Here is a 19452-nt window from a genome sequence, read left to right on the forward strand (position 1 = left end):
GCCGCGCCTGGCAGCGCCTCCCATGCACCGTGCGCAGCCCCCCGCGGCGGCTCGGCCCCGGGCCATGAGGGCAGCGTAGCTCCGACACCGCCGCGCTCGGCCCGGCCCGGCCCGGCCCGGCGCGGCCGGGGGCAGCCGCGACCCGGCGGCGGCGCGGAATGGCAGCAGGGGGCGGCGCCCCCTGGCGGGCGGGCGGGCGCCTCCCGCCGCTCGTGGTGCTGCTGGTGCTGCTGGCGGGGGCGGCGGGCGAGGAGATCAACGCCGAGGTGAGCCACGGGCCGGGACTCCGCACCCCCGGGCCCCGCACCGGCACCTGCGGGCCCGGCGCGCCGCCGCCCGGTGCAGGTGCAGGCGGGGAACGGCGGGGTGGGGTGCGGGTCGCCCCCGGGGGTGGCGGGCGGCGGGCGCGGGGTGTGGGGAGGAAGCGCTTTGTGCCCGGCGGGGGAGGGGGTGAAAGGGCTTTTGATAAAGGCTCTGCTTCACCGCCCTGCCGGGGGAACGGGAGTGGGGGTAGGAGAATTTAATAGATTTAGTGTTTTTAGCAATTTAAATGTTAAGCCGTTTTTGGAAAAAAAAAAAAAAAGTGATAGGAAAATAATTGGGATTGGAAAAGGATTGGAGAACCTGGAGAAGAAGACTTGGAAAAGGAAAAAGATTTGGAAGAGCAATAAGACTTGGAAAAGGAAAAAGAATTGGAAGGAATTTAGAAAAAAAGCTTTAAAGATTAAAAGGAAAACCCCACTAATTTGGAAAATATAAATGAAAACTAAGAGGGGGAAAAAAAGTTACAAAAGAGTAGTAATAAAGATAAAAATAAAATGCAATTAAAGCAGACAAGAGGAGGCGGAGGCTGGGGCAGGAAGGAAGAGCCCTGGCGCGCCCCAGCACCCTCCTGCCCCCCGCCCTGGGGCTGCAGCCCCGCAGGACAGAAGCCCCTTTGTGGGTGCAGGCCGGGCGGGGGGTCCAGGCATCACATCCCTCAGCAGCTCCCAGGGGACGCCTCTGGAGGAGGACAGGGACAAGCAGCCCTCAGGCAGCCTGGCCCCCTGCCAGCTGCCTCGTCCCTGGAGTCCGGCCATCCGGCAGCAGACCCCGAGATCACCGGCTCCCCCACCTTGCAGGGACCCTGTGCCCCGCTGCCACAGCGCTGCCCGCTCGGGGGTGGCATTTGCCACCGGCAGCTGGCACTGACCACCCCTGTGGAGGGACGCGGGGCTGGGGTGCAGTCAGGCAGGGGGAGGGATCCTTCCCCGCGGGGCGTTGGGGAGCTCCGGGGCCGCCCCGTGCCCGGCTGACGCGCGCTCTCGCGGCGCAGGCATGGCTGCGGCTCTACGGGTACCTGCCGCAGCCCAGCCGCCGGATGTCCACCATGCGCTCGGCCCAGACCTTCTCCGCCGCGCTCGCGGAGATGCAGAGGTTCTATGGCATCACCGTCACCGGCGTCCTGGACGAGGAGACCAAGGCGTGAGTTTCTCCCATTGTCCCCTTGCTCAAGCAGGTGGCAGCTCCGCTCTCAGGCTCTGTGGTTTTCTCTGATGGCCTTGGGGCTCTGCTGGCACCTGGAAAAGTGGGCGCTGTCCCCCTGGGGAGGTGCTTCTCGCCTTTTGGGGGCTGCACCTCTGCATCCAGGATAGTGTCCCTGCTGTGGGTGCTGAAACCCCCCAGGGACCTTGGCTGTGGTGGATTGAGCCCTGGCTCGGTGTCCTCCTGGCAGGTGGATGAAACGTCCCCGCTGTGGGGTCCCGGATCAGTTTGGAGCACGGATGAAGTCCAACATGCGTCGGAAGCGGTACGCGCTGACAGGGCGGCGCTGGAGCCAGAGCCACCTCACCTTCAGGTACCCAACACTGCCAGGGATTCCCTTCCGCCAGCCCATGGAGAGCCATGGATCCCCTCAGGGAACGAGTGCTGCTCCAGGCCTTCCCTAGTGAATTCTCTATCCCCAGCATCCAAAACTACACGGAGAAGCTGGGTCGGTACCACTCGCACGAGGCTGTCCGACGAGCTTTCCGGGTGTGGGAGCAAGCCACGCCGCTGGTTTTCCGGGAGGTGGCCTACGAGGACATCCGGCAGAAGAGGAAGAAGGAGGCTGACATCATGGTGCTCTTTGCCTCTGGATTCCATGGAGACAGCTCTCCCTTTGATGGCCTTGGGGGATTTTTGGCTCATGCCTATTTTCCCGGCCCTGGCATGGGGGGGGACACGCATTTCGACTTGGATGAGCCCTGGACGCTGGAGAATGCGGATGTGTCTGGTGAGTTGGGGGCCAAGGAGGTCGTAAAGGTGACCAGAGGAGCCGGGTGGCCACTGTGGGTGGAAGGGGGAGGCTGTGCTGGTGTAGACGGGAGCGGCAGGGAGAGCAGGTCCACCATGGGTGATGCAGGCCAATCCCACTGGAGCACCCCTGTTGCAGGGTGCTGGGTCCAGATCTGCCTCATGCATCATGTTCTCCATCCCGTCTTGCTGATGGTGTCTCTCCCTGCAGGGAACAACCTTTTCCTGGTGGCCGTACATGAGCTGGGGCACTCTCTGGGCTTGGAGCACTCCAGCAACCCCAGTGCTATCATGGCACCCTTCTACCAGTGGATGGACACGGAGAACTTCCAGCTGCCCGAGGATGACCTCAAGGGCATCCAGCAGCTCTACGGTGAGGAGCTGGTTGGGGGATCATCCCAGAGGTGGGATTCTGGGCATACGTGTGAGGAAACTGAGGTACAGGTGCTGCTGTGGTCTGCATCACCACATCCCTTCTCTCACCTGCCCGATCCAGGTACCGCAGATGGGCACCCTCAGCCCACCAAGCCTTTGCCCACCGTGACTCCCCGGAGACCTGGCAGGCCAGACCAGAGACCCCCTAAACCTCCCCCTCCGGGGAAACCAGAGCGACCACCCAAACCTGGCAGCCCAGACCGACCTGACCAGTATGGCCCCAACATCTGCGATGGGGACTTTGACACGGTGGCGGTGCTGCGTGGGGAGATGTTTGTATTCAAGGTACCTGCCGCGACCCCCTCGTGCCCCTTCCTTGGGGATGTAGTGGGTGGGAGGACCCCTCAGCAAGGTGACTGTGTCCCTGTGTCCTCCCCATCCTCTGCCAACACCCTGTTTCTTTCCAGGGCCGGTGGTTCTGGAGGGTCCGGCACAACCGGGTGCTGGACAACTACCCCATGCCCATCGGACACTTCTGGCGGGGCCTCCCTGGGGACATTGATGCTGCCTACGAGAGGCATGACGGGAAGTTCGTCTTCTTTAAAGGTGAGCAGGGAAGCTGGATGGGAGGGCTGAGGTGGAAGTGAGACCCCAGTGTCCCCCACAAAGCTGTTGAGAGCTGGTTGGCTTCATCTCACCCTGATCCACCTCCCCAGCCACAGCTGCTGTGTGATCCCAAGGGGTCGGGGTGGCCACAGGCATCTACCACTATCCCTATCCATTTGTGCACCTGCCACAGCGGCTGGGTGGGACCTTCTTATCCCCCTTCTCCAACTCTTTCTCCTGTAGGTGACCGGTACTGGCTCTTCCGAGAAGCCAACCTGGAGCCTGGGTACCCACAGCCCCTGGTCACCTACGGGCAGGGCATCCCCTACGACAGCATTGACACAGCCGTCTGGTGGGAACCCACGGGACACACCTTCTTCTTCCGTGAGGACAGGTGAGTGTCTGTGGGGCTCTTCCTGCTCTGCTGCCTCCTGACCCCTTTCAGGGGGAGAACGTTGGGCAGTGGGGATCTCTGTGCTTGTCACTTACTCCCCACCTCCCTCCCCAGATACTGGCGCTTTAACGAGGACACACGCTCGGTGGACCCTGGGTACCCAAAGCCCATCTCTGTCTGGGTGGGCATCCCTCCCTCACCCAAGGGAGCCTTCCTCAGCCCGGACGCATGTAAGTAGAGGACGAGAGGGGTGGGTGGTGGTGGTGGTGGGGGTCTAGGGGATGAGGTTATCCCTCTGATAGCCTGGCCACATGGGATGGACTTGGGGAGAGTGTCTGGGAGTCAGTGGTGAATCCCTTTCTGAAGGGTTTCACCAGATCTGGAGCAAAACCTGCTGTCTTGGGCATCTGCAGGGGTGCCCAGGTTCTGCAGTGTCCTGTGCCCACCAACTTACCCCTTGTCTCCGTCTTCTCTCCCCCAGCCTCCACCTACTTCTACAGAGGCACAAAGTACTGGAAGTTCGACAATGAGCGTCTCAAGACAGAGCCAGGCTATCCCAAATCCATCCTACGGGACTTCATGGGCTGTCACACGGAGCTGGTCCCAGACCCCAATCCCCGCTGGCCCGATGTGGACCGACCCCCCTTCAACCCTGATGGGGATGGGGGGACTGAAGGTGAGGAGGAGGAAGAGGAAGATGAGGATTACAGCGAGGGAGATGGCCAGCCAGGCAGGGACGTGGACGTGGTGGTGCAGATCGATGAGTACACACGCACCATGAGCGTGGTCATGGTGCTGGTGCTGCTGGTGCTGCTGCTCTGCATCCTGGGCCTCATCTACGTCATCGTCCAGATGCAGAGGAAGGGCGCACCCCGAATGCTCTTGTACTGCAAGCGCTCCTTGCAGGAGTGGGTCTGACCCTGGCTCCCTCCCCCCACCGCCCCCGCCACCATGGTGCTAAGATGGACCTGACACCCCCTCCCCTTGACCCTCACCACGGCCTCGGCCCCTCTACCCCATTGTTGCTTGATGGCTCCAGCCTCAGAAAAGGGGGGATGCCCAACCCCCCAGCCCCTCCAGAGCAGCCGGGCTGGGACCGGGGATGGTCATGGGGGGGCTGGAGGGCATCCAGGCACTGCCTGCTCCCCAGTGCCTGTGCGTCCCCCTAGCCGTGACCCTCGGGCTGCCACCCATCACGTGCCTGCATCTGCCATGGGTCCCTGCGGGGTCCCTTCCTCCTGTGTGAGCCCGCTGCAGCTCGGGTGGTGAGTGGGCTGGGGGCTGCTCCCCAGTGATGCGGGCTGGCAGGTCTCAGCCTCTGGCACCTGCAGTGGTGGGGAAGGGAGGGCTGAGCTCATGGCTGTGTTTCCTGTTGAACCACGGGGATACAGGGATGTGGTGCCTAAAGACAGCGTGAGTTGGGAGATGCCACCTCTGCAATCCTGCTGGGGCTCAGCTCAGTCCGGGCCCTGCTGCTGCCACTGTGGGATGAAGCCCTGGGGCATGTGGCCCTGTGGGCAGGGCAGTGGGCACAGCCACCTTGTATGTCCATTAAACGGGTCGGGTGTGTGGAGAGCTGTGGTGCCATCGTCCTTCCTGCCACAGGGGTACCCTGGGGGGTCTGGGCAAATTTTGTGGTAACGGGGCTTGTCTGGGGGGGTCACCCTGCGTGGCACCCCCAGGGGACTGGGTGCCATGCTCGGGGATGCAGGGAAGGGGCCAGCATGGCCAGTGATGTCCCTGCAGCAGTCCCTGCCCTGGGGCTGCCACTTTAGGGGGGTCAGCTAAAGCAGCCCCCCCACCCCCACCAGTGGACAGAGCGGCCTTTCAGCAGCTCCCATGGCAGTGACAAGGGAACACAGGGTGCCTTGTTCTCCCCCAGCCAGCCCTGCTCTTCAGCCCTGGGCAGCCGCCTCCCTTCCCCGTGCAGGGGCCGGCAGCAGCTGGGGGACCCTCCTGGAGCCACTTCACAGGGTGCTTCAGCTCCCTGTCCCCACGCAGCCCTGCTGGGTTTCCTGGGGGGAAGGGGTGGCCATATCCTGTCTCAACACTGCTGTCTCAGAGGAAGGCAAGAGGAGTCACGACTGCTGGAGAGATCAGAGAAATAATCATGGGAGTGGGAAAGATTAGACTTCACGGTTAGGAAACTGGCTTTATCTGGGGAAAAATGTTGCTCGGCCATTAATGGGAAGAAAAACCAGAGGCTGGTGATGAGATGATCACAGGGGTGGCAGCTAGAGCCAGGTATGTTCTGCAGGTGCAGGAGAGGCCTGGCACCGTTGCTGCACTCGTGGGGAGGCTGGTTGGGCTGTGCTTGGCAAGGGGGTTGTGCGAACCTGGCCCATCCCTGTGGGGCTGTCCCTGTGGTATTGGGAGCATTCCCATGTGGGAATTGACTCCAGTCAGCATCTTTGCTTTCTCCAGCCTCCCCTGCAGCAGGACCAGGGCAGCACCTGTGCCCTGCGTCTTTGCCCCGGGCACCTCTGTCTTGGTGCACCCCTGACTGCTCCCCTTGCCCTGGTGCTCCAGCTGCTCCTTTGCCCTCATCCCCTCCTGCCAGCCCGGGTGGGTGGGAGAGAGGGTTCCCCCACTTCATGGATGAGGATATGAAGACTTTGTGATCCCCCATCCTTCCCCCTCCCCAGGGCTCAGAGCTGCTGGCTCAGTTCCCGACTGCTACAACCACTTCCCAGCACTGAATTGCCCTGAGCTGCCCAGCTACTCGTCAGCCACTAATTACTGTAAAAGGGAAGGACTGGTGCTGGCTCTCACCCCGCTTTTCTGGTGCTGGGGGGGAACCCTGTGGCCTGAATCACCCATCCCCTGCCCCAGCCTCCATCCCTACCCACACTGGGCAGCGATTTCCAGCCATGAGCTGATTCCCTGGAAAACACGTTTGGCTCAGACTCAGCACGTCGCTGCAGCCAAGCGAGAAGTCAAAATCAGGAACAGAAAACCCCTGAGGAATTGGGGGGAGTGGGTGGAAAAAGATCTCCAAGTGGCTCAGGGCTGTTGTATTCCATCAGCCAGGCCTTGCTGGGTCACATTCCTTGGCTTTTAACTTCTTTCAGTTCGGTTTTGACCATTTTGCTCAGATTTGTGTTCGTGTGGGTCTTCCCCAGAGCTGAGGGAGGACCCACAGCTCTGCTGGGGCAGCCTGACCCTCCAGCCTGTGCTGAACCAGGGCCAGACAGGCACCAGGAGCTGCCAAAAGCCATGAACGTGGCCAAAAGGCGAGGCAGGAGGAAAGCACGGCTGGGATTCACTCTCCCCACCCCTGCAGAGATTGCTCCAGAGGCCAGCAGATGCATTTCCCACGGCAGATGCATTTCCCACACTGGATGCACTTCCCGCAGCAGATGCATTTCCGACAACAGATGTATTTCCCACGGCAGCCGTGTTTCCCTTCTCTCCTGGGGGTACACAGGGCTCGACGGGGTGCAGGGCTGGGACCCCAAAGCCTGGTACCTGGAAAGACGCCTGGCTTGCAGGGAAAGGCAGAGCTGGACGAGGGTGCCCAGGGTCAGCTGCTTAAGGTATCGCTTCCATGGCAGGGGAGGGGTCTCCTTGCTGATTCAGGGTGGGACAGGAGCTGGGAACAATTCCCCAGCGGGAATTAGGGATGCTGGGAGCAGAGGCCCAGGCCACCACACTCGGAGAGCTGGGACACCGCTTCCCACCCCCTCCCGCTCTTCCCCGGATGCTGCAGCAGAGCCGGTGCCAGGAGCCCAGGGCCATCTGGAAACGCTCATGGACAGCAGTAAGGGACCTGCTGGAGACAAAGCCCAGCATTTCAGCGGCGCCCAGGCTCTGCCGGGGCCCCTGCACGCCCACAGCGGGGTCAGCTCACCTCTGGACCCCGCGGGTGTGAGAGCCCAGGAGGGCAGCAGGCACCTGCTCCAGGGCACGGCGAGGGCGAGCCCGGCTGAGCCTGGCCCCGGCAGCCACCGCCAGGATCCACTCCCGCCTGGCAGCTCCCTGCTTCCCAAAAATAGGTTGGAGAGCCTGACCTGGAAAAGACCCTGGGAGCTCAGCGTCCTCCAGGCCCTGCTGTGCTGGGGTGGGTGTGAGGGGGGGAGCAGGGCTGGCAGGGGCTCTCTGCCCTCCTGGCACCACCTCCGGAGCATCCTCCTCTTCCTCTGCAAGCCAGGGCGCGATCCCCTGTTCAGCGCTGAGGAACGGACCCGGAAAACACAGAGGAAGCCGGGCTCAGTGCAGAGGAAGAACTGGGGCTGGGATACAGCGAGCAGCGAGCGGCCAGCTCAAGGTCGGAGGAAACAATGCTGGGGATGGAGGGAAGGGCCGCGGGGCCCTGGGAGGGGCTGAACCTGCTGCCTGTGCTCGCTGCAGGCAGGGCGGAGGCTCCGGTGCTGCCCGGAGAGGGGTCAGTGCCAGCACAGCCCGCGGGTGGGATGCACCCACCAACCACTCGTGTGGCTCACGCCCCTCTCCTCCCCTCCTCACACCCACCGGGCAGCCCCCAGGCTGCTGCTGGGGGTGCTGGGACCCCTCATCTCACAGAAAGTCATTCCTGGGGCTGCAGGGGCAACACCTGAAGTGATGGTGAAGCAGATGGGCTGCAGTTCTGCTTCAGCACAACTTGGCATCCATCATCTTCTCACCTCTAGCAGCTCTGCAGCTTTCCCCACTGCATCCCAGGTTAGCTCTCAGGGTGTACAATTTCTCCCTTACCCCAGAAAATTGTGTTTGGGTGGTCCCATTTTGCGGCCTGCCAGTGGAAGCTCTCACCCCTCTCCTGCAGGCGCCGGCAGGGCAGGAACATCAGCTCTCTCTGCATGCACAGTGGCCAAAGTCCCCAGTACCGTCACTTGGTTTTCCTGGGCGGTGGCCAGTGGTAAAACTCAAAATAAATATTTCCCTTGCCTCCAGCACTGCCTGCCCCACATTAGACAACAGCTGCAAAGGATTAACGTCGCCCTGGAGGTGTAATCCCTCTATAAAGATGACAACATTTGGCCCAAGACATCCAGGGAGATGCAGAATGGACAAGAAGCAGAGTTGGGCCCAGATTTTTTGATTCCTGCTTATCCCTCTGTGATAACAGCTCTGTGCTTCTTTGCCAGGACCCACTTGATAGGAAAGTGACAAAGTGCAAGGGGACAAACACAGGCAGGGACAGAAGCTTGTATCAATGTCCTGCCAGACAGTGTCTGCTGGGCTGGACACTCACACAGGATTCTTCTGCCCCAGCAGCAGATCAAACTGAGAAAGCTTTCCAGGAAAACCCCATTGCCTGCTTGCTCTGCCAGCAGCTGCCACCTGCCCAGGCAGAGCCTTGGGATGTCCCAGCCCTGGCTCACACCACAGTGACTGCCAGCTGCTCCAGCCCACGCCTGCTGCTGCTGGCCCAGCCCAGGGCGGGTCCCTTGCTCCGAGGAGCTGCAGCCTGTGCACTCACCCTATTTCAACACCCAAGCTTTCCAAAGGAAGCTTTACCTTTCATGTAGAAAGCAGCTCCCAGCACTGAAGTCCCCACTGAAGTGTCCAAGTGCACAACCTTGTCCCAGCCAGTGGAAGACAAAGGTGAAAAGCTGGTGCAGAGAAGGAAAACTTTGGGTGGGCCCTGCTCTGCCCGGGGTTGAAACCAGGGCTCCCCACAGAGATTAATTTCTCTCCCACTAAACATGAACTGCAACAAGGACTTACGCAGGAAGGAAGGAGCAGGCCACCCCCAGAAAGGTGAACGAGGAGATATCTAAGATCTTTTCTGCACAGGCTGCCTGCACTGAACCAAGACTCCCCTCTGCCCACCCCTCATACCCAGCTGGGGCTGCCCCACGAGCAGGCAGGCAGCAGCCATCCACGACTCCCACCTCTGCCCCCACCTCCTTCCTGCATTCCTCCGCTCTTTCCATGTAGGAGGACGTTGCATCCCAGCCACGTTAAAAGCCAGAACCAAAGGAGTAAGAAGCTGAGTGCTCCACCACAGGAGTTTTGCTTGTGCACATTTAGGAAAGGGCTGCTGACAGGATGCCTCTGACATTCTGGCCCATCTACCAGCAGCATCCTCTTCTCCCACAGGGAGAGCATCCAACTTCACCCACCTTCAGCGAGATGGTTAAAGTTTTGATGGGAGAGAAGGGTTAGAAGAGAAAGATTTTGGAAGCACAGTGTAAATCACCAAGCATCTGGCTGTGGAGGGAAGAGCCAGTATCCGGTGATGCTCCACTTTGTGCAGCAAGTAAACAGGAAGATTCAGTATTTTGTTTAGTATTTAAAAATACACAGTAGGTCCATATGGATGTAAGGGTTTGTGGCTGGGAGTTTATTCCAGCAAATCTGCTGGCACAGCTCCTAGAGGTCGGGCAGGAATTGGCAGCAGGGCCCATCTGATCTCTGCAGAGGCAGCCAGCTCGGGGCCCAGGGGAGCCCAGCCCCTCTCAATGCATTAGGGCTGGTCACTCAGGGTGAGCTCAGCTCCTCAAGGACCAGGGGCAACTCCAGCACAGGCCCCAGCAGGGCAGGGAAAGGCAGCAGCAGCTCCTGCTGAGTGCTCAGCTGCCAAAGACTGCCAAAAACACATGGTGTTGAATAAGGGCTTGCGGGAAAGGATGCACATTTTACCCTCACAGGGTCTGCTGGATCCGCTCAGCAGCTCCCCCAGCTCTAGCAAGCTTTGCAAACATGGAGAAAGCCTCACCATGGACTTCATTAAGGCCAACCCCTGGCAGGAGATCCAGTGATTCCACTGAACGTATCTAGTCCAGCCAAGCCTTGACACATGTCAATGCAGGATGGATGGTGCTTTCTCATGTAGGCTTCCTTGGCTGGGCTCCTTAGAGCTACCAAGCTGTTCAGTTGCTAGAATTGCAAAGGTCTTCTCCAGAAAGCCTTCTGCAGGTGCAATCCAGCCCCACGTGGCAGCACCTCCAGTTCAAAGCCCAGCAGCTCTAAAGGTGCAGGCGAGGCAGCTCCGTAACAGGCATCTGGAGAGCTTTGTCACAGAGGTGCACAGAGAGGGTGCAGAAACATGCCAAACCTTTAAACCAGGCAGGGTCTCAGTGGTCAGGATTAAACCCAGAATCTAAGGCAGATGTCCCTCAGCAGGCCCTCCTGCCCCTGGGAGAGAGCAGCTTTGTTCTACAGAGCAGTAACAGAAGTGAAGTCTTCCCCATTCACTGCACAGCCCAGGGAAGGATCAGTCCCAGCCTTTGGTACCTGCCCTCCAGAGTACTGATGGGAGGCTTGGCGCTGGGCAGGAAAGGCACCATCTACTCCCAGACTCACCCCCTTACTGATGGAGTCTCTGGCTTCCCTTCACAAGCCTTTCTACAACAAAGGCAGATTGGTTTGAGGCAGGGAAGGGCAGCTTCAGCACAGGAAAAGACTTCCGCTCCTGCTCTGCTGCTGTGCTGAACCTCCCCTCTGATCCCTGGGGAAAGGGACAATCTGGCAGCTGGAAGGCTATTGTGTGCCTTGTGCTGCTGAAGGCTTGGCTGAGAGCTGGAGAGAGTTGGTAACTACACAGCCAACAAAACTGCCCTAACAGGCAGGTAAGGCTAATTTGTCACTGCTGGGGAAAATGGCTTAAAGGAAAAAAGGGAATGGAAAACCCATTTTCATGAACAGCATGAGTTTTTGTCATAGTACCACAAACTTCATGGACTGGAGACAGTTTCTGTCTTCTCTGTGGAAACCTTACTACTTTCCCTCTCACCAGATTGCTGCTGGTTGTGTCTGTGCTATCCCTTAAACAGTGAAGGTGCTGATCAAAGTCAAGTTCAGAGGCAAATTCTAACATCTGGGTTCTCAAAGAAACTCTCTGGTACTTTCTGAAGCACTAAAAAGTTAGAGATCCATCAAAGGAGGAGGAAGACAGAAGCAGATTTACAGAGCCAAATGTTTAATAACTTTTCAAGAACAAGTATTACATCCATATTTAGAGCATATATAAGAGATGGAAACAAGGAAATAAAAAATAAAATTGCTAACTTCAAGAGGATACACTTAACTCCACAATTCCTGCTGAATCCCTTCTTTGGAGGCACAGTGGCCACTTTGAGCAAGACAAGACTGGGTACCAGGCCACCTGCAGAGTTTAGGCTCAGCACTTTAGGAACAGCCAGGAAAACTCTGACTCTGTACAATTTGCACGCCAACATCTCTTCCCAACGTGATGTTATTGCTGGACAGAGCAGGGAGAAAAAAGGAGACACTTACAAGACTTGGCAGCACAAGACAACAGTACTGGGAGGGCTCCAAGCACTCCCCAGACACGTCTGTGAGGCTGCTACAGCTCAGAAGGCAGTGACAGGTTCCCCAGGGCTGTTACCTACAGTTAACACTGCCTCCTACCTCCCACTACCATCAGCCCCCAATACCCTCCCTCAGCAGCTTGAAACTTTGCCCAGGAATCTTCTTTGCTAAAAGAAGTATCTGCAGTGGGACAGACTGGCCCTGGCAAAGAAGGTGCTTCCTCACAAGCCTCAAAATTGCTGCATGTTGTTCCAGATCTCTCAGTATGCCAGCATGTTCACTCCTCTCCCATCACTGCAGGAGCACAGCTTGGCATCTCCTCCTGGAGGGCAGCCATGGTGTCTCCTTCCCCCCTCATGGCACCACTGTCTGGTACTGGGCGGGGAAAAGATCGGAGGGGACTCATTTTGGGCTAGAGGGACACAAACAGAATCTCTCCTGGAAGACAAATGCGGAGCTGCAGCTGCTCTGAAGAGCAAAGCTGCTGAGCTGAGTCATGGACGAAAGCTCTGGAGAGATGCCGGGAGGCTGCAACTGCCCAGAGTCCTTCAACACAATCAGGGAGGACACGGGGAGCAGCTGAACAGCTCACCCTGCTCCTAGATGGGAATGACAATTTCCATGTGTTTTGGCAGGAAAGCTACACAACAAGGCACCCCAGACAGACTGCTCACCCTGGCAACAGAGAGGGTGCTCCCTGGCTGGTGGCCAAAGCTGGCAAGAGCTCTGCTGCCAGAAGAAACTCCGGGTTGCGAGGGCAGCAGGAGGAGGCAGAGGAATGCTAGTCTGGCTCACTGTTCTCCCACCCTCCTTCCCACATTTAGCTCACCTTGGCCTTGTTCTGGACAGGCAGATACAGCTTGAACTCAGCTGGGAGCTCATCCTCTGAGTACAGCCGGTCAGAGAAATACACCCGTCGGATGCGACAGTTGGCGTGGATCTGAGAGTCAAAACAAAGAGTCAGTCCATTTTCCACATGCTCTTTCCACATCCAGCTTTGGTGTCATGCTGCAACATGGATTCTTTGGCTCAGCAGCTGGAAATCTATCTCACTGTTTGGTTTTTTTGAATCTGACAGGGCATCAGAGAAATGCTGGTCTGTGCCCTCTGCTTTGCATTTGCATCCCTGTCTCCAGGTATGAACACTCAAAAGATTTGGCCAAGCTCTGGTATCTCTGCCAACTCTCTTAGTTGCTAAGGGGATTCTCTGCTGTGAGCCAACCTCTGCTTTGCTGGTATCAGCACTTGTCAGAACACCCAGAGCCTCAGCCTGCTGCATTTTTAACATGCCCACTTCAGGGCCTCCCTGAGGTCAGGAATGAGCCTGTCCAGCCCATGCTGCCTCCACTATCAGCTGGCAGCAAAGTCGTTGCTCTGGTCCCCCTCGTGAGTATGTGAGAAGGCAGACAACTCTCAGCTGACTGCCTGCACCTCAGGGCAATCCTGCAAGGAATTGCAGCACTCCCCTCACACTAAGGAACAGGCACGCTCCACAGACAGACATTCCTCAAAATAACACACACCACTGGACACCGTGAACATGACTCCCTAGCATACAGAACAAGTTCCACGTCCTCAGCAGGAACAAACACTGCATTAGCTCTGTTACAAGGGATTCATGAAAGCAGGGTAACTCCACTACCACGAGGAAACAAACTCAACCAGGGGTATGAATGCTCTGTACACCGTCGGTCTTTCCCATCCAGGCCCCCAATCACTGTCCAGCCTATCTGGACAGTAAGGCAACACACAGCTAATTCCCAGCAGAACTCCACCTTCATGGCATGCCACAGGGAACTGCAACTCTCACCCTAACCAACAGACAGCCAGAGAAACAAGAGGGAAATGGGCTCCTTTGTCCCAGCCTAGTCAAGTTAGGGGAGGCCTCAGTCAGGACTTTGCTCACCTTCCACAGCGCTCTGCAAAGAGCAGGGCTGGCAAAGGAACCACACAGGGCTAAAGCCAGATTCCCGTGCTGCTGTCCCAGCCAGCAGGAACATGAGCAGCCCTTGGTTTCCCAGGGCAGCTTCTCACCTGCACTCTCAGGGTCTCGATGTAGTTGGTGCCGTAGGCGCGGCGCGTGAAGTCGGACAGGTTGAACTGGATCTGGTTCCAGCCGTCGTCCAGCCGCATGGGCATGGTGCAGATGAAGGGCTTCACCCGGGTCGTGCTCTGGTAGTTGCTCGCCCGGAAACGCCGGCGCACGTTCTTGTCATCCAGCACCTGGGCAAGGAAGGCAGGCTGCTCAGCCAGGCGCCAGGCCCCGACTCCCCAGGACAGCGCTACCCGGCTCCAAGAGGGCTCTCTACTCCCACCCCTCCGTTCCACAGCAGAAGTAATTTAACACAGGAAACAGACCCATTTTTAGGAATAGCAACAGTGTGCTTGTGAGCTGACTGATGCCCCCATACCAGAAGACCTGACACACCACATGGCCAAGAAAGCAAAACTGTTTTGGGGATCACTCACTGCCTGGGACAAGTTCCAACACAAGACTGCAGGCTCTCTGGCGCCTTCCTCAGTGGTCCCTGGAGGGGCCTCCCCACTGCACACTCCTCACCTGCACTTCAAAAGTGAAGTATTTTTTCAGGTTCTTGATGATCATCACTAGGAAAGGTAGTTTGATGCCCAGGGTCTTCTTTGGGTCAGCAGGGCACGTGATGTACGTGGTACTGAGAGGTGAGAGAAAAACACTTTAGGATCTCACACAGCACAAAGTGCACAGCCCGAGGTAACCCAAGTCTCTCCCTTGGCCCAATGCAGCCTTGGAGGACAGGCAGAAATGGGTAACTGTGATCATAGGATCTCAGCAACAACCAGGGCTTCCTGTAACAGGAGGGGGAGTTTCAGAGGTAGCTGAAGGCAGAAAAAGATAAAGGCACAAAGAATGCATCTCAAATTGCACTTGTCTCACCCAGGGCATGAAACACCTTCCTGGACAGCTTCACCTCCCCAGTTTCAAGGCCATGTCAGCGCTGTTTCTTGACACAACCTCCTCCTACCCTTGACTGAACAGGTAGAGCCCTCCAGATCATGGCAGAGGCCCTGTGTGCTCTATACGGCTGGGAAAACAAAGGTTGTGAGCCCTAGAAGTACACGTCACGCTTGGCAAGTTTTGTATCAACACTTCTTGGAGGAAGAGAAGCATTGGCTCAGTCTCTCTGCAGGAGAGGAGTCTCCACTGCCCTTATAAGGAGTGCCCAGCTCTGAATCACCCCTGGAGAAGCCTTGGAGACTCTGAGCCCGCTCATGGAGCTGGCGTCTGTCTCCCGGGGCGATGGAGACGAGGTTGCTAAGAGAAGCTCCATAAGCAACTCCCCGCATAAATCTCCCTCTGATCCTCCTGCTGCAGGGAGAGCAGCTGTCACGTGAGGAGAACAGGCCCAAGACAATAGAAGAGACAGCAGACAGTGCTGCTTTTTCAGTAACTGGCAGTGCTGACTGAGGCTGGGTATTAAATACCGCTTTTTTTCCCTTCAAGTGATGGAAGAATAATGGGATTTTATTTTTTATCCCTTAGCCCCATTGAGGATAAGTATGAGAGCTCTACAAGCACATCCAGGGAAAGGCACATTGCCACAGGGGAGTATCAGTGATACGACCCAGATTCTTCAATTTATTGACAAAGACATTGCCATCACATTGCTGTAGTTTGAAGATGATGTCTGCTGGGCACTGCCATCTTTCACTCTGCTTCAGGGCAGAGTCCTGCTCCCCCAGAACAGCAGAAAAGGCTTCTCCTACCTGACATTTGTTCCTTCAATCTCCAGCACCAGTGACTGAATGTCATTGTCCGTGATTCGCTTGATGTGGCCATTGCGCACCTGGAACAGAAGTGGGCAGACAGCACAGACACGACTTGAGAGGGGAAAAAGAGGCACCCACAGCTTCATCAAGAGAAGGAATAAGACCCCAGGAGGACCCATCTACATTCCCTTGGCTCCTACTCTCCTGGACCTTGCTGTTTCCAAGGCTTTGATCACTGCCCCAGAGTGCCAGCAAGAGTTTATGGCCCAGCACGCTGCACAGACACTGAGTGCAAGACTTCCATCTATCAAAATATGCTGCAGTGAACACAAGGGACTCAAGCCTCATATCAGAGGCCCAAATAAACAAACATAAAAGAGTAAGAGTCCAACGTGACTGCTATAAGGGGTAAAAACAAGGACAAGCAATACAGGGGAGCCACCAGCCAGCCGCTGGTCACCAAGGGGACTTGGTCTGTACAGCTGGGCATGGCTGACTGCCTCTGGGGAAGGGCTGGACACTCACACAAAAAAAAATATATGGGTTTTCCCCATGTCACAAAAGCTTGAGATATTCCCTAAGATCTAAAAAGAAGGAGAAATCATAGCCTGCTGGTTCTTTTTGCAAAGATATGAAAGTCTACATTAGGACAGCTATGAACCCAGTAATCTCAGGCATGCACCTAGGACACAGGAGAATGCCAAATACTGTTTCCAGTTCTCACCAAAATGGCAGGGGCATTTCATGCACTGCTGAAGAGAGCAGAGCAATCCTCACTACAAGCACATCCAGGCTGGCCATGCTTCATGCATGAGAGACTATTGCAAGACTATTGCAGCTGAAAGGACCACTGCTGACATCCACCCTGCAAGCAGAGCTCCTGCTCCCACTCATGGGCCACACAGTCATAACAGTATCACCCTGCACAGGACAATTCACGTGGGAAGGTGCCTCCAGAGGTCTCCGGTCCAACCTCCACCTCCAAGCAGGGTCAGCACAGCCTGCTTATGGCTTATCCAGTCTGACAGCACACTACATCCCCAGTCTAAGAGTCTTTAATACGTCCCGTCCTTGCACCATCCAAATAAGCTGTTGATCTTTTTTTAAAGTCACGAATATTTGTGCAAAACACAGACACACACACGGGCAGTGTGAGGCATCCCAGCTCTTCACAAAGCTACATGGGTACCCCACTGATGGGAAACACGATAGGTCTGGGCTTCCTGTCCCCCATCTCACAACCTGTAAATGCTCACACAAGCCCACTCAGGTCAAACATCACTACTGACTGAACTGCCGTGAATCTTTTAGTTCCTGCTGAAACCACAAAAAATTCAGCTAAGGCTCATGCACAAGCAACCAAATGCAGCTTGTAGCCTTGGTCTCAGAGGTCATAACAAGCATTTTGCAGAATCACTAAGCCATGGATGGTTTGTGATGGGGGAAGCAGCACAGCTCAACATCTCTAAACGTCCTGAGGACGGCTCCTTGATGCAAAACAGCCTGGAGAAGGCACAGGGCCCTGAGCAAAACCACTCTAAAAACTGACAGGAGGGAAAAACAAAGCGACGAGACATTCACAACTTCTCCTACACCCACAAGCCGCCACAGAGCCCACTCGCCTCTGGCAAGCGTGTTTGAAAGGAGGCTCACGCACCAGGAGACCCCCAGCTCTGCCCCACAGTGGCCACGGGGCCTTGGGCATCCCGCTGCCCACGGCCAGAGCCGGCCCGTTCTGCAGCCAAAGGCAGAAAACACTCATCATAACACATTCCCCTCAGAAACACCCGAGGGGCCCGGTACCGGCCCCGGTAACCAGCACCCGAGAGATCGCGCTATCCCGTCCCGGTGTCCCGCTAACCCGGCCGCCGCAGCTCCGGCCCCACAGGCGGGGGCCGAGCGGCGCCACAGGCGGCCGGAGCGCCCCGGGAGGCTGAGCCGAGCGGCCGCGCCGCTCGCCGGGCCGAGCCCGCCGCCTCACCTTCTTGTCCCAGATCTGGAGCGGTTTGCTGCCGATGCTGTAGAGCACCGAGAGGAAGCCGCTCTGGAAGGTGTTCTTGAACATGCCGGGGCCGGGCGGGCCGGGCCGCGCCGCGGCCGCCGCTCTGCCAGGACACGGCGGGTGCCGCCGCGCCGCGCCGCCGCCGTCACCGAGGAACTGCTTGGGGCGGCCGCGGATGCGCTTCCGGGAGCGCTGCCCCGGCAACCGCGGCGCCGGCCCCGGGCCTCCCTCGGCCCGCCGAGCTGCCGGGGCCCAGCCCGCTCCGAGCCGTGCCCGGTGCCCTGGGGTCGGGATCGCGCTCCCTGAACGCCTGGGCTGTAGGCAGGGACGCCTCTAAAACGTCTCCGTTCTCCCCCCGCAGTTCACGGGTCCAAAGGGGATTTTGGTGGTTTGCCGTGGTTTGCTTTTCCCAAGGATGGTTTTTCCCGTGGGCTCTGCTCGTTCCTCCGAGGGGCTCCCTGTGCTGCTTTTGCAGGACTGGAGCATCCGAATGGTGTTTGCTCTGCTTTGTTCTTCCTCGGCTGCACTCATTCCTGGGTGCCCTAGGAACCTCCTGTGTCCTCTTGCTGCGCTAAGCCAGGCAGGGATAACGCACAGGACCCTGGCAATACTGGGGGTTTGATCTATGGCTTTACAGGTGTGAAAATCTCTTTGAGTAGAGACAAGGCCTTGGCACAGCTGAAGAGGCTTAACAGGAACAGCTTGGGCTAGAAATTACATTTCTAAACTGACATACATTTCTTCTGGCTGTTATAACACCTGTTTACACCATCTATTTTCAATGTACAGACAGTAAACAGCATAAAAATGACCATTCTGCACCAGCTTTATGGTTCGTCAGGTTAACTCCAGGCCTCTGTTGCTAACTAATGCTCCATTCAAATCCTAACAATGTTGTCTGCTACGTCTGCTTGTCTCTCCAGAGGCTACAGATGCTCCCTCACAGCACCTGGGTTAGCAGCACTTTCTCTTTCCTTCACAGTTCCTTGCACAAACAAGTAGAGAGCACAAAAAGCAAGGCATTAGTTAGAAATGGTCAGCTATATTTAGTCAGAGGGTTAGAGTACACTTTATATGGCAGGATGAAATAACTTGTTCCCTTAATCAGATGGTAGGAGACAACTGGGACAAATATCCAGCTGCCATTCCTGAACAGCCGGCTCATTCACACGCTCTCCACTTACCACTTTAATGTCATGTTTTGCTGCACACAGAAATAGGTAGTGGTTTCAAATTGTCCTTATTTCTCAATTAACTTTAACAAAATGTAGTACCTGTTGCCCTCCTCCTTCCCTGGGCATGTGTGGGCAGAGACAGAGAGCCCTGTAAATCATTAACCCGTATTAATAATCGAGGCTGGCATTTGGGAAGAGGTCTCTGAGAGATGTATTTCAGAGACTCACATCCTGATGTTATCCACCTGGAAGATCAGTAGGGAGATGCTGGTATGTTACCTCAACCCCTGCTTCCAGTTCCCAGGGTGTACAGGGATTGAATTTGGGGGAGCAGATGGAGGAAAAGGCCCATCCTAAGAAAATAATCTGGTCCAAGAAATGAGCAGAGAGTGCCTGCTCCAGAAATAGCTGCCCACTAAAGCATTTCCTTCCCTTCAGAATTCTCAGCAATCCGATGCCTTCAGAGGAATGGGATTTTCAGGAAGCTTCTGAAATATTGCTCCTCTGAGGTGTCACATTGCTGGGTGCAGTTATGACACCAAAATGTAGCAGGTCTCTCCAGTATCACCAAGTCTGTGCTTGCTCGGAGCACCTGGTCCAGGTTCATGGCCTGGGAAATCCTAACCCAGGCCATTGCCCTCTTGACTGAGGCTGCAGAGCAG

At 56.9% G+C, this 19452-nt stretch overlaps 2 protein-coding genes across 3 annotated transcripts; one reads left to right on the forward strand and one right to left on the reverse strand.

The window, feature by feature from the left end:
• Positions 1–158: 158 nt before the first annotated feature.
• MMP15 (matrix metallopeptidase 15) lies at positions 159–5224 on the forward strand. The gene is made up of 10 exons (XM_038148267.1): positions 159–266; positions 1316–1464; positions 1715–1837; positions 1947–2254; positions 2486–2647; positions 2771–2994; positions 3117–3255; positions 3499–3649; positions 3764–3879; positions 4131–5224. The coding sequence occupies exons 1-10, from the start codon at positions 159–161 to the stop codon at positions 4565–4567; spliced, it is 1917 nt and encodes a 638-aa protein (XP_038004195.1). The 3' UTR covers positions 4568–5224.
• Positions 5225–11492: 6268 nt separating this feature from the next.
• Positions 11493–17791, reverse strand: CFAP20 (cilia and flagella associated protein 20). 2 transcript variants are annotated; one of them, XM_038148270.1, is made up of 6 exons: positions 17595–17790; positions 15611–15690; positions 14427–14538; positions 13901–14089; positions 12696–12806; positions 11493–11795 (listed from the first exon to the last, which is right to left on the reverse strand). In XM_038148270.1, the coding sequence occupies exons 1-6, from the start codon at positions 17676–17678 to the stop codon at positions 11790–11792; spliced, it is 582 nt and encodes a 193-aa protein (XP_038004198.1). In that variant the 5' UTR covers positions 17679–17790; the 3' UTR covers positions 11493–11789. The 2 variants fall into 2 exon arrangements, with proteins under 2 accessions (XP_038004198.1, XP_038004197.1); XM_038148269.1 differs by lacking the exon at positions 11493–11795 and having other exon boundaries at positions 12687–12806; positions 17595–17791.
• Between the last annotated feature and the right edge of the window lie 1661 nt (positions 17792–19452).

Source organism: Motacilla alba, chromosome 11, assembly GCF_015832195.1.
Source record: "Motacilla alba alba isolate MOTALB_02 chromosome 11, Motacilla_alba_V1.0_pri, whole genome shotgun sequence".
NCBI classification, from domain to species: Eukaryota; Metazoa; Chordata; class Aves; order Passeriformes; family Motacillidae; genus Motacilla; species Motacilla alba.